Consider the following 12,532-nt stretch of genomic DNA (forward strand, 5'->3'; position numbering starts at 1 on the left):
CTGTCCTCACAGGTACCTGAGCCTGTGTAGGGATGTCATTTGAATGTAACGGAAGGAGTTGGATGGTTGTTTTGATTTTTTTTGTATTTTTTTGTAATATATCTCGGGTCCCCCCTTCCATTGCGGGAAGGGGGGACCCGAGATATATTATTTTTGTTTTTGTTTCAATACCCCGTACAGTAGGTGGCGGCAATACAACAATAAGTCTAGTCTGCCATACAACTTTGAAGAAGAAGAAGAAGAAGAAGAAGAAGAAGAAGAAGAAGAAGAAGAAGAAGAAGAAGAAGAAGAAGAAGCAGCACAGACAATGGGATGCACTCCCCGGAAAAGATGGTGAAAGCGGACGCTGATGTGGAGCGTCAATATAATGGCTGGGGAATCAAGGAGAACTGGAATATTGTCCAAAAGAGTAGAAAACGGAGCAAAGTAGCATACAGTGATGAGACTGTCCCTTCTTATCTTGTAGGAGTCCATTTTGTTAATGAGGAGCAGCTAATTGGATTACCAATTTTGAAGAAACCATTTGATTTATCCAAACTGGTGGAGAGAGTGCTGGGTAAAGTGAATGCTGTGAGGATCACTATAGGGGGGCTTGTTTAGATTTTTTGTTCTTCAGAGGATCAGAAGGAGCGTGTGTTGCGTCTCATCCGATTTTAGAAGTTTGATGTGTCCTGTGTGTCTTTTCGGAACAGTGCATCCCTCAGGGGGGTAATATCTGCCGTTTGTGGGAAGTGGATGTTGAAGAGATGACAAATATTCCTGGAGTGATTGATGCTTGTCGGATGAATCGAAGAGTCTGTTCTTTTGTTTTTTGATAAGGAGTCTCTCCCTACTCAAGTGCAGTTGGGATATTTAAACTACACAGTCAGAGCATTTGTTCCAAGACCAATGCAGTTTGATCATTGTAAAACTTTTGGACATGTTTCAAGTGTTTGCAGAAGGGAGAAGCTGAGATGTTAAAGTTGTGGGAAAAATCATATCAAGTGTTTTAAAAGTGATGAAAATGTGACATGTTGCAATTACGGTGGGAACCATGAAGCCACGTCTTTGGAATGCCCAACACGGGTGAAAAATAATAAGGTGGCCATAGTCAGGGCTGTCCAGAGCATTTCATATGCAGTGGCTGTTTAAAGCGTTGTGGGTTCGAATGGTGCTCCTGAAGAGTCCTGGATAGGCCTTCACTGAAGGCTGCAGGGGTTGCCGTTCAATATCAGGACCCAGATATGTTAAAGGTTAAGAAGGTGAACTTTGTGGCCTTTATAACTATGGTGATTAATTGACTGCCAAGTCCAGGAAAATAGATATCATTGTGGATGCGGAGGAACAGTTCCTGGGACTGAAAGACTTCTCGACGGAGGAGTTGAATGTAGTATTGTCACAAGCAGTACCACCCTCTCAGGTAATAGAGGGCGGCAGGTAGCTTAGTGGTTAAGAGCGTTGTGCCAGTAACCAAAAGGTTGCTGGTTCTAATCCCCGAGCCGACTAGGTGAAAAATCTGTCGATGTGCCCTTGAGCAAGGCACTTAACCCTAATTGCTCCTGTAAGTCGCTCTGGATAAGAGAGTCTGCTAAATGACTCAAATGTAAAAAGCTTGAGGAGATTTAAGGAGATTTGAAGGAAGGAAGAAGTGTATGTTTTTTGGTTTCGGTTTTGTCAATGTGGTTTATTATTGTTTTATTTTGGGTGGATGAAGTTAGTTTTTCCTACCACGTCCACGAATGGTTGTTTTTTAACCTTTTTTTTTTTTTTTTTACCCCGTCCAGCTGGTGGCGGTAATGCACCTTTTGGGGCTGCAGTCTGCTATAAAAGCCACAGAAGAAGACTGCCAAGATGGCGGGGACAATGTTAAGGTCGCTTAGCAAACTTGGTCGTCCTTCAACAAAATGTATTTTAAATAGTAATTTGGTCAGCCCTGGCTGCACTGTCCTGCAAAACAGGTGAGATGTTAATTTTGATAAGTGCAATTATAGTTTAACTGGTCAATGATATCCAAGTAGGTCGTTCAGGGATAAAAAATTAACTCACATAACCGCTAACGTTATCTAGCATTAGCTAGCTAGCAAATTAGTCCTTAGCCTTAGGGCTTACCTGCTCACCATATAAAAGCGTTTGGGATTTTCGTTCAGACTTAACAGTCCACCTGACATCTAGATCTATGTTTCTTATGTTATGTCAAACATGACTGTTGTGTAGTTATTGTAACGTTAAACAGCTTGAGAGTTTAGCTGCTTGTTCGTTATCTAGCCAACCGGTTAGCTACTTGAGCTGGAGTGGAGTTTAGTTTGGTACTTAGCCGAATCATGTGGATTTTGAGTTGATATTAGCACATTCGTGACCGGCTTGTCATCTTGCTAGCGAACTAACTAGCTAGCATAGTACCTAACAATTTGTTAATGTGCTGAAGCAAATGAAATGCATGCTTTTCACTGTCGTCTGAAAAACCATTTGTACAAGGAGTGGAATGTTGACACTAAACAGGTCTGAATTCCAGGCTAGCTAGCTGTCCACCTTGACTTGTTCTAGTTAGCTAACGTTACTCAACAACAACATGTTTAGCTACTTAGCTGAAGTTATGGGAAGTGCCATTTACAGCATTGAGGTCTACAACACTTCAGAGTCAAACATCAATACGTGTAAGACAGTAACTTGAAACAGTTCAGGCTTTTCAAGGGTCGGAAAAACATACATTTGTGCCTTGACAAGTAGGCTATGTACCCGTACTAACCGTTTTGGTACCATGATATACTGTGCAACACCAATGCTGTGTGAAATGTGATTAGTGACCCATCTGTTTTGGCTGACCTAGAATGTAATAATGCCCAACCCTGACCTCTACGTCATTATCATTAGGAGGAGTTTCCTTGGCACGTGTGGTTGCTCTGAGACTGGGTTAGCTTACCTCAAGAGCCTGTGTAGGTTAAACACTGGCTAAACAACATCCACATCCACACAGCGGCTTAGAAACAGTACTGATTCATTCCCCATTGACACATCATGGTTGCTTGTTGTTCTGTTCTTCCAGACAGAAACAATGGCAGCCAGATGTGGAGTGGGCGGAGCAGTATGCCGGTGCGGTGATGTATCCCAGCGCCATCACTGAGAAATGGGTCCCCCCACCATGGAATGGTACGCCCTTATCTATAGGCTAGTTATTATTTAGGCAGAGACCTGTATAAATATTGAAATGTTTGTGTGGTAGTTGTATTTTATTGCCTGCTATACTTGATCACTTTATCATAGATTTAGAATCATTCCACATCATACTCTGTGACTTTATCATAGTCATTCTACATATAGATTTAGCGCAACTCGTATGCATGAATTCCAAACCAACTAGCCCCTCTGCAACCTCTCCTACATTTTTTAATCTGTAAAACCCAGATGAAGGCCAAGAGCCGAAACGCATTGGTTTTACTTTTAACAATAACAAAGCTTTCTTATCAACTTCCACTGTCCTCCAAGAGTTGCTGAATCTCCTCTCAACCACTCTTTCTCACCACAGATAAGGATGCTCCTATGGAGAAGGAGGTGTCTAACCTGACCATTAACTTTGGCCCCCAGCACCCCGCGGCCCACGGCGTGCTGCGTCTGGTGTTGGAGCTCAGCGGGGAGTCTGTAAAGAAATGTGATCCCCATGTGGGCCTGCTGCACCGCGGCACAGAGAAACTCATCGAGTACAAGACCTACCTGCAGGTACGTAGCCGCTACCATGTTATAGCACACCCAGAGACATTAAGGTATGTGCAGCGGATATCAAAATTGGCTGAAAGTGACTTGAATCAGTGTCCTGGCTAAGATGCTTGTAATGTACATGATGCATGTTTAGACTCTTCTGTATCAGGCATATTTTTATAGGATAAATTGCATTAGTGTGTGTGTATGTGTGTGTGTGTGCTTTAGGCGCTGCCCTACTTTGACAGGCTGGACTACGTGTCCATGATGTGCAATGAGCAGGCTTACTCTCTGGCCGTGGAGAAGCTGCTCAACATCCAGGCCCCACCCCGCGCACAGTGGATCAGAGGTGAGACTAGGTGCTGCTAGATGACCATGCCAGAAAGGACAAACATACCAGTAGCTCAGGTACTGGGGTGTATTCATTAGTGCAATTAAAATATTTTGCAACATAAAAAGGGTTTCTTATTGGACAAGTCCAGGTAAGCCCTCCCTATTTCAGCCTGTTTGCTGCCGTTTGGTACCTAGTGAATATGTCCCTAATAAGCAAGCCAAGTATATAAGCTTTTTGGCCTTAGTTTAGGTTTAGAGAGAACGGTACGTTTTGGATCAGGGATGAACATTTGTGGTTAGAAAAGTGCTGCACCTCCCTCCTTTACCAGCACGACAGTAACAAGCGTGAGAAGCACAACCTTGTAAGATCATCTGGACCTATTTTCCCTCTTATACAAGGTCACTAGGGGGCAGTAGGTTGCTACATGGAGTTCAACAGTCAACATGGATATACAGAGGGAATGTGGCCTGTCATGGAATGCAATCTAAATACACCTCCGCTGTCTTCAACCAGGATCTCAGCGATCACTGCCTTATTGCCTGCGTCCGTAACGGGTCCGTGATCAAACGACCACCCCTCATCACTGTCAAACGCTCCCTAAAACACTTTAGCGAGCAGGCCTTCCTAATTGACCTGGCCCAGGTATCCTGGATGGATATAGATCTCATTCCGTCAGTAGAGGATGCCTGGTTGTTCTTTTAAAAGTAATTTCCTCTCAATCTTAAATAAACATGCCCCATTCAAAAAATACAGAACTAAGAACAGATATAGCCCCTGGTTCTCCTCAGACTTGACTGCCCTTGACCAGCACTAAAACATCCTGTGGCGTACTGCATTAGCATCAAATAGCCCCCGCGATATGAAACTTTTCAGGGAAGTTAGGAACCAATATACACAAGCAGTTAGGAAAGCAAAGGCTAACTTTTTCAAACAGAAATTTGCATCCTGTAACACTAACTCCAAAACGTTTTGGGACACTGTAAAGTCCATGGAGAATAAGAGCACCTCCTCCCAGCTGCCCACTGCACTGAGGCTAGGAAACACTATCACCACCGATAAATCTACAATAATCGAGAATTTCAACAAGCATTTTGCTACGGCTGGCCATGCTTTCCACCTGGCTACCACTACCCCGGCCACCAGCTCTGCACCCTCCGCTGCAACTTGCCCATGCCCCCCCCCCGCTTCTCCTTCACACAAATTCAGACAGCTGATGTTCTGAAAGAGCTGCAAAATCTGGACCCCTACAAATCATCTGGGCTAGACAATCTTGACCCTTTCTTTCTAAAACTAGCCGCCGAAATTGTCGCAACCCCTATTACTAGCCTGTTCAACCTCTCTTTCGTAATGTCTGAGATCCCCAGAGATTGGAAAGCTGCCGCGGTCATCCCCCTCTTCAAAGGGGGTGACACTCTAGATCCAAACTGTTACAGACCTATATCCATCCTGCCCTGCATTTCGAAAGTATTTGAAAACCAAGTTAACAAACAGATCACCGACCATTTCGAATCCCACCGTACCTTCTCCGCTATGCAATCCGGTTTCCAAGCTGGTCATGGGTGCACCTCAGCCACGCTCAAGGTCCTAAACGATATTATAACCGCAATTGATAATAGACAGTACTGTGCAGCCGTCTTCATCGACCTGGCCAAGGCTTTCGACTCTGTCAACCACCGCATTCTTATTAGAAGACTAAATAGCCTTGGTTTCTCAAATGACTGCCTCGCCTGGTTCACCAACTACTTCTCAGTTCAATGTGTCAAATCGGAGGGCCTGTTGTCTGGACCTATGGCAGTCTCTATGGGGGTGACACAGGGTTCAATTCTTGGGCCGACTCTTTTCTCTGTGTATATCAATGATGTCGCTCTTGCTGCTGGTGACTCTCAGATCCACCTCTACGCAGACGACACCATTTTGTATACATATGGCCCTTCATTGGAAACTGTGTTAACAAACCTCCAAACGAGCTTCAATGACATACAATACTCCTTCAGTAGCCTCCAACTGCTCTTAAACACTAGTAAAACTAAATGCATGCTCTTCAATCGAACGCTGCTGGCACCCGCCCACCCGACTAGAATCACTACTCTCGACGGGTCTGACCTAGAGTATGTGGACAACTACAAATACCTAGGTGTCTTGTTAGACTGTAAACTCTCCTTCCAGAGTTTACATCTAGAATCGGCTTCCTATTTCGCAACAAAGCCTCCTTCAATCATGCTGCCAAACATGCCCTCGTAAAACTGACTATCCTACCGATCCTTGACTTCGGCGATGTCATTTACAAAATAGCCTCCAACACTCTACTCAGCAAATTGGATGTAGTCTATCACAGTGCCATCCGTTTTGTCACCAAAGCCCCATATACTACCCACCATTGTGACCTGTACGCTCTTGTTGGCTGGTCCTCACTACATATTCGTCGCCAAACCCACTGGCTCCAGGCCATCTATAAATCACTGCTAGGCAAATCCCCGCCTTATCTTAGCTCATTGGTCACCATAGCAACACCCACCCGTAGTATGCGCTCCAACAGGTATATCTCACTGGTCATCCCCAAAGCCAACACCTCCTTTGGCCGCCATTCCTTCCAGTTCTCTGCTGCCAATGACTGGAACGAATTGCAAAAATCTCTGAAGCTGGAGACTCTTATCTCCCTCACTAACTTTAAGCATCAGTTGTCAGAGCACCTTACCGATCACTGCACCTGTACACAGCCCATCTAAAATTAGCCCACCCAACTACCTCATCCCCATATTGTTATTTATTTTGCTCATTTGCACCCCAGTATCTCTATTTGCACATCATCTCTTGCACATCTATCATTCCAGTGTTAATACTAATTGTAATTATTTTGCACTATAGCCTATTTATTGCCTTACCTCCATAACTTGCTACATTTGCACACACTGTATATAGACTTTCTATTGTGTTATTGACTGTACGTTTTGTTTATTCCATATGTAACTCTGTGTTGTTTTTTCCGCACTGCTTTGCTTTATCTTGGCCAGGTCGCAGTTGTAAATGAGAACTTGTTCTCAAATGGTTAAATAAAGGTGAAAAAACTAATTCTCCACACAGGAAGAACAGGGGCAACAATAGTGAAGTAAGTATGCATTTTCAGTGTGTATTTCTGTGTTGTAGTTCTTTTCGGAGAGCTGACTCGCATCATGAACCACATCATGGCCATCACCACACACGCCCTGGACATCGGAGCCATGACCCCCTTCTTCTGGATGTTTGAGGAGAGGGAAAAGGTGAGGGCACTGGATAGACTAGAGTAGTGTATGACCTTTCTTTGAGGTGATAGGACGCAGGTTGTCATTGTTAATAAGAATTTATTAATTGACTTGTGTTATTAAAGGTTTGCTGTAGAAGCCATTTTGAGCTCATTCACAGATGTTTTTTTTTTAAAGGGTGTTCTGTCTTGTGTCTATCCTTCTCCTAGATGTTTGAGTTCTATGAGCGTGTCTCAGGGGCTAGGATGCATGCAGCCTACGTCAGACCTGGAGGAGTACACCAGGTGAGGGCTGCCTAGGAACTAAGTGTTATGGGGTTGCTCCTGGGTGATGTTTCCCCTAGGTCCAGATCTAGGATCAGGATCCTCTCCCCCAATCCTAACCTTAACGCAAAACTCACCCAAGATCAACATCTAGGGGTAACTTCACCCTACACCTATGGATTCGATGTATGTGATGTAATGGTGGCTATAAAACTAAGATTGCGTTATCTGTTTGTTCCAGGACATGCCACTGGGGCTAATGGACGACATCTACGAGTGGTGCAAGAACTTCTCCATCAGAATAGATGAGGTGGAGGAGATGTTGACCAACAACCGTATCTGGAAGAACCGAACTGTGGACATTGGGGTTGTGTCTGCTGAGGACGCACTCAACTATGGCTTTAGGTGAGGCAAACATATACTGCGCACTCTCTCGCTTTTCCTCTCAAACTTTTGAAAACCGAATGAAATGTGTAACTAACTCCCTCTGCTTGTCTTGTCTGTCAGTGGTGTGATGCTGAGGGGTTCAGGCATCAAGTGGGACCTGCGGAAGTCTCAGCCCTACGACAAGTATGACGAGGTGGAGTTTGACGTCCCCATTGGCAGTAAGGGAGACTGCTACGACAGGTGAGAGGAACTCCTATTATCCTCTCTCTATTTGTCAGCCTCGCTCTCTTTTACTTAGTATTGCCTTTGCAGACATGAGAGATTTTGTCTGTCTTTTGAGTAATATTTTTGTGCTGCCTGACCCGGAACACATATGCCCCTGGAGGCAGCGGTTCACCAATCCCGCATTCCGCTACTCACTTTTCTCTGCAATATCCCTCATCTGTCTCCCCATCTACATATCTAACCGGTATCTGTCAATAAAATGTGAAAATACTGTCAATAAAATGTGAAAATACATCAACTATATATATATATATATATATATATATATATATACATATATATCTCACACACACACCTCCTTGGTGTTGGTCAGGTACCTGTGCAGGGTGGAGGAGATGAGGCAGAGTCTCAGGATCATGATCGAGGCCCTCAACAAGATGCCAGCAGGAGAGATCAAAGTGGATGACGCCAAGGTGGCCCCACCCAAGAGATCTGAGATGAAGGTGAGACTCAATAACTGGCTGGAATAATAATACATTCGATTTAAAGCGCCTTTCAAAAAACCCAAGGAAACTGCAGCAAAAAAAAGAAGCATGGATAAAAACAATTAAAATCAAAGCTTCGATGTGAAATTATTTTAGGACATTTAGATCATCCGCGCAGATTATATCTGCTTTACTCTATAGTTAAATGTGCATGGTGGAGTGTTGCACATTTAGTCTATTATATAAGCATAAACATCAGTTGTAATGGTGGTTTAATTATGTTCCAATGTTAGATGTCCATGGAGTCTCTGATCCATCATTTTAAGCTGTACACAGAGGGTTACCAGGTGCCCCCCGGATCCACATACACAGCTGTTGAAGCACCCAAGGTAAGCCCTTCCTCCCTCAGACATGGATGTAACGGCTTTGAGACGCTCTCTTGCATTTCACCTATCCTCAAATACTGAGGCTATTTGATAGGTGCAGTTTACCATTACTAATGGTGAGATTATCCTTCACCTGATCCATTTTGTAGGTCATAGGATGCCTTTAGATCGAACACAATATCATATCCTTTATTGCAGATATTATATTTGACAGCCAGGGACATTCTGTAAATGTACCAGATTTTAACCAGCTGGCTAATTCTAATCTGTAGTCCCTGTTTAGGTAGATGAAGACATTGAATGTAATGTGCTGTAGGTGGGTCTGTTGTGTAATGTGACGTGATCTCCTCTCTTGTCTCTTTCAGGGAGAGTTTGGTGTGTATCTGGTGTCTGACGGCTCCAGCAGGCCCTACCGCTGCAAAATCAAAGCTCCGGGATTCGCTCATCTGGTACGTGGAGTTTAAGCTATATATGCACACTCACACAGACAGACTTCACACCCTGCATTGTTCAATGTAGTTATTAATTATTAAATGTGTTAAACGAGATCCTCAAGGCTATTTATAGTTAATTCCCGTTAGAGTCGATGTCCCAGCCCCGCTAAAATCGAATTATCATCATTTTTAAAATCCCCATTAATATCTAAGCTAGAGTTATCTGTGTTTTTGCATGGGCAGAGTAACATCAGGGTTTGTCAGACCATGAGACATCCTGAAAATTGGTCTTCTCACGAAATTGTCTGTAGCGTCCAAACGGTTTGGCCTATAAACTATTATGACCCCTTTATGGAAAGATGAGACTCACGAACACAATGGTGTTTTGCTCTACGACCCCCACAAGCGTCTTGGGACTCGTCTGTCAGTACAGATGATCTGCCAACTTCTGTCTGAACAGTTTGGGCTACACACTAATATGTGTATAAAAAAAGTGTGTATATAGAGTGGGGAAAAAAAGTATTTAGTCAGCCACCAATTGTGCAAGTTTTCCCACTTAAAAAGATGAGAGAGGCCTGTAATTTTCATCATAGGTACACATCGACTATGACAGACAAATTGAGAGAAAAAACCCCAGAAAATCACATTGTAGGATTTTTAATGAATTTATTTGCAAATTATGGTGGAAAATAAGTATTTGGTCACCTACAAACAAGCAAGATTTCTGGCTCTCACAGACCTGTAACTTCTTCTTTAAGAGGCTTCTCTGTCCTCCACTCGTTACCTGTATTAATGGCACCTGTTTGAACTTGTTATCAGTATAAAAGACACCTGTCCACAACCAGTCACACTCCAAACTCCACTATGGCCAAGACCAAAGAGCTGTCAAAGGACACCAGAAACAAAATTGTAGACCTGCACCAGGCTGGGAAGACTGAATCTGCAATAGGTAAGCAGCTTGGTTTGAAGAAATCAACTGTGGGAGCAATTATTAGGAAATGGAAGACATACAAGACCATTGATAATCTTCCTCGATCTGGGGCTCCACGCAAGATCTCACCCCGTGGGGTCAAAATGATCACAAGAACGGTGAGCAAAAATCCCAGAACCACACGGGGGGACCTAGTGAATGACCTGCAGAGAGCTGGGACCAAAGTAACAAAGCCTACCATCAGTAACACACTACGCCGCCAGGGACTCAAGTCCTGCAGTGCCAGACGTGTCCCCCTGCTTAAGCCAGTACATGTCCAGGCCCGTCTGAAGTTTGCTAGAGTGCATTTGGATGATCCAGAAGAGGATTGGGAGAATGTCATATGGTCAGATGAAACCAAAATATAACTTTTTGGTAAAAACTCAACTCGTTGTGTTTGGAGGACAAAGAATGCTGAGTTGCATCCAAAGAACACCATACCTACTGTGAAGCATGGGGGTGGAAACATCATGCTTTGGGGCTGTTTTTCTGCAAAGGGACCAGGACGACTGATCCGTGTAAAGGAAAGAATGAATGGGGCCATGTATCGTGAGATTTTGAGTGAAAACCTCCTTCCATCAGCAAGGGCATTGAAGATGAAACGTGGCTGGGTCTTTCAGCATGACAATGATCCCAAACACACCGCCCGGGCAACGAAGGAGTGGCTTCGTAAGAAACATTTAAAGGTCCTGGAGTGGCATGGCCAGTCTCCAGATCTCAACCCCATAGAAAATCTTTGGAGGGAGTTGAAAGTCCGTGTTGCCCAGCGACAGCCCCAAAACATCACTGCTCTAGAGGAGATCTGCATGGAGGAATGGGCCAAAATACCAGCAACAGTGTGTGAAAACCTTGTGAAGACTTACAGAAAACGTTTGACCTGTGTCATTACCAACAAAGGGTATATAACAATATAAGTATTGAGAAACTTTTGTTATTGACCAAATACTTATTTTCCACCATAATTTGCAAATATATTCATTAAAAATCCTACAATGTGATTTTCTGGATTTTGTTTTCTCATTTTGTCTGTCATAGTTGACGTGTACCTATGATGAAAATTACAGGCCTCTCTCATCTTTTTAAGTGGGAGAACTTGCACAATTGGTGGCTGACTAAATCCTTTTTTTTCCCCACTGTGTGTGTGTGTATGTATATGTATGTATGCGCGTTTCCTGATCTTTCTTATACATTATGTATCTCTCAGATATATAGGAGAGACACTTCAGAACAAACTTCCTTTTTGATTTTTTTTTGGGGTGGACTATCTGTTCCATAGTGAATTTGTTAATCTGTACTTTCATATGGGCTAACAGCAGTAAGGCCGAATCCATATTTTTCATCAAATATTTTTTTACATATCTTCAAGGGGTCTTAAAATTCAAAATCAAAATGATCCTTGGTGTATGACCTTCTTAAAACAATTGCATATAGCTTAGTAGAACTCCCCTGGCTTAGACAGGGTTTAGACTGTAATGGGTTAATAGTTGGATTGTAGTTGGTTGATTGTAGTTGGTTAATAGTTTTGTATTGTCTTCCCCAGGCTGCCCTGGATATGATGGCTAAAGGACACATGCTGGCTGATGTGGTGGCCATTATCGGTAAGACATGTTTCTACTGGGTTGTGTTCAGTAGGGCACACTGCAGCAATGTGTTGCAACGAAAAACAACAAACATCTGTTCTGATTGGACAAGTTCATGTAGTACCCCTCTGTTTCATAAAAAAAAAAATCCTTGCTGAACATTACCCTGATGTTATCATTGAAACCATTGATTATCAGTATACTTATAACTCAAACAGCAATTATCTTTGTAATTCCTGTTAAAATAGTTATGGTTGAGGTTAAACCAATGATTTAGGTTTTTTTTCTGTTGTGACAGGCACCCAGGACATTGTGTTTGGAGAAGTTGACCGTTAAGTTAAAACAACAGACTGTTGTGTTGATAACAATGGTTCCACTCTGAAGAGGATATCTCCCTTCTCGGTCTTCGTGATCTGTCTGTCTCAGATGAAGTTTCTGTCCATAGCCTCACATAGTGTATCATCTATATGATCTGTAGTGACAAATTCCACTCGTAATCATCGATGTATAATGCTGTAATGATAAACCTAATAAATATTATATGACTGATTGGTCAA

The 12,532-nt window shown here is 43.1% G+C and overlaps 1 protein-coding gene across 1 annotated transcript; it reads left to right on the forward strand.

Moving 5' to 3' along the window:
- The first annotated feature begins 1,817 nt into the window (after positions 1-1,817).
- On the forward strand, positions 1,818-12,524 carry LOC311112770 (NADH dehydrogenase [ubiquinone] iron-sulfur protein 2, mitochondrial-like). The gene is made up of 13 exons (XM_084155910.1): positions 1,818-1,937; positions 3,023-3,126; positions 3,503-3,693; positions 3,901-4,021; positions 7,151-7,263; positions 7,455-7,529; positions 7,750-7,913; positions 8,016-8,135; positions 8,494-8,623; positions 8,899-8,994; positions 9,357-9,440; positions 11,936-11,993; positions 12,274-12,524. Exons 1-13 carry the CDS (start codon positions 1,831-1,833, stop codon positions 12,309-12,311), a joined length of 1,401 nt encoding a protein of 466 aa, XP_084012036.1. The 5' UTR covers positions 1,818-1,830; the 3' UTR covers positions 12,312-12,524.
- Positions 12,525-12,532: the final 8 nt, after the last annotated feature.

Source organism: Coregonus lavaretus (assembly GCF_964263955.1).
Source record: "Coregonus lavaretus genome assembly, chromosome: 39".
In the NCBI taxonomy this organism is placed as follows: domain Eukaryota; kingdom Metazoa; phylum Chordata; class Actinopteri; order Salmoniformes; family Salmonidae; genus Coregonus; species Coregonus lavaretus.

Excerpts from the sequence above, each read along its gene's own strand:
- LOC311112770 (XM_084155910.1), top strand. The coding sequence starts at position 1,831 with ATGGCGGGGACAATGTTAAGGTCGCTTAGCAAACTTGGTCGTCCTTCA. Across the intron at positions 7,530-7,749 it reads GACCTGGAGGAGTACACCAG|GACATGCCACTGGGGCTAAT; the intron begins GTGAGGGCTGCC and ends TGTTTGTTCCAG. Across the intron at positions 9,441-11,935 it reads CTCCGGGATTCGCTCATCTG|GCTGCCCTGGATATGATGGC; the intron begins GTACGTGGAGTT and ends TGTCTTCCCCAG.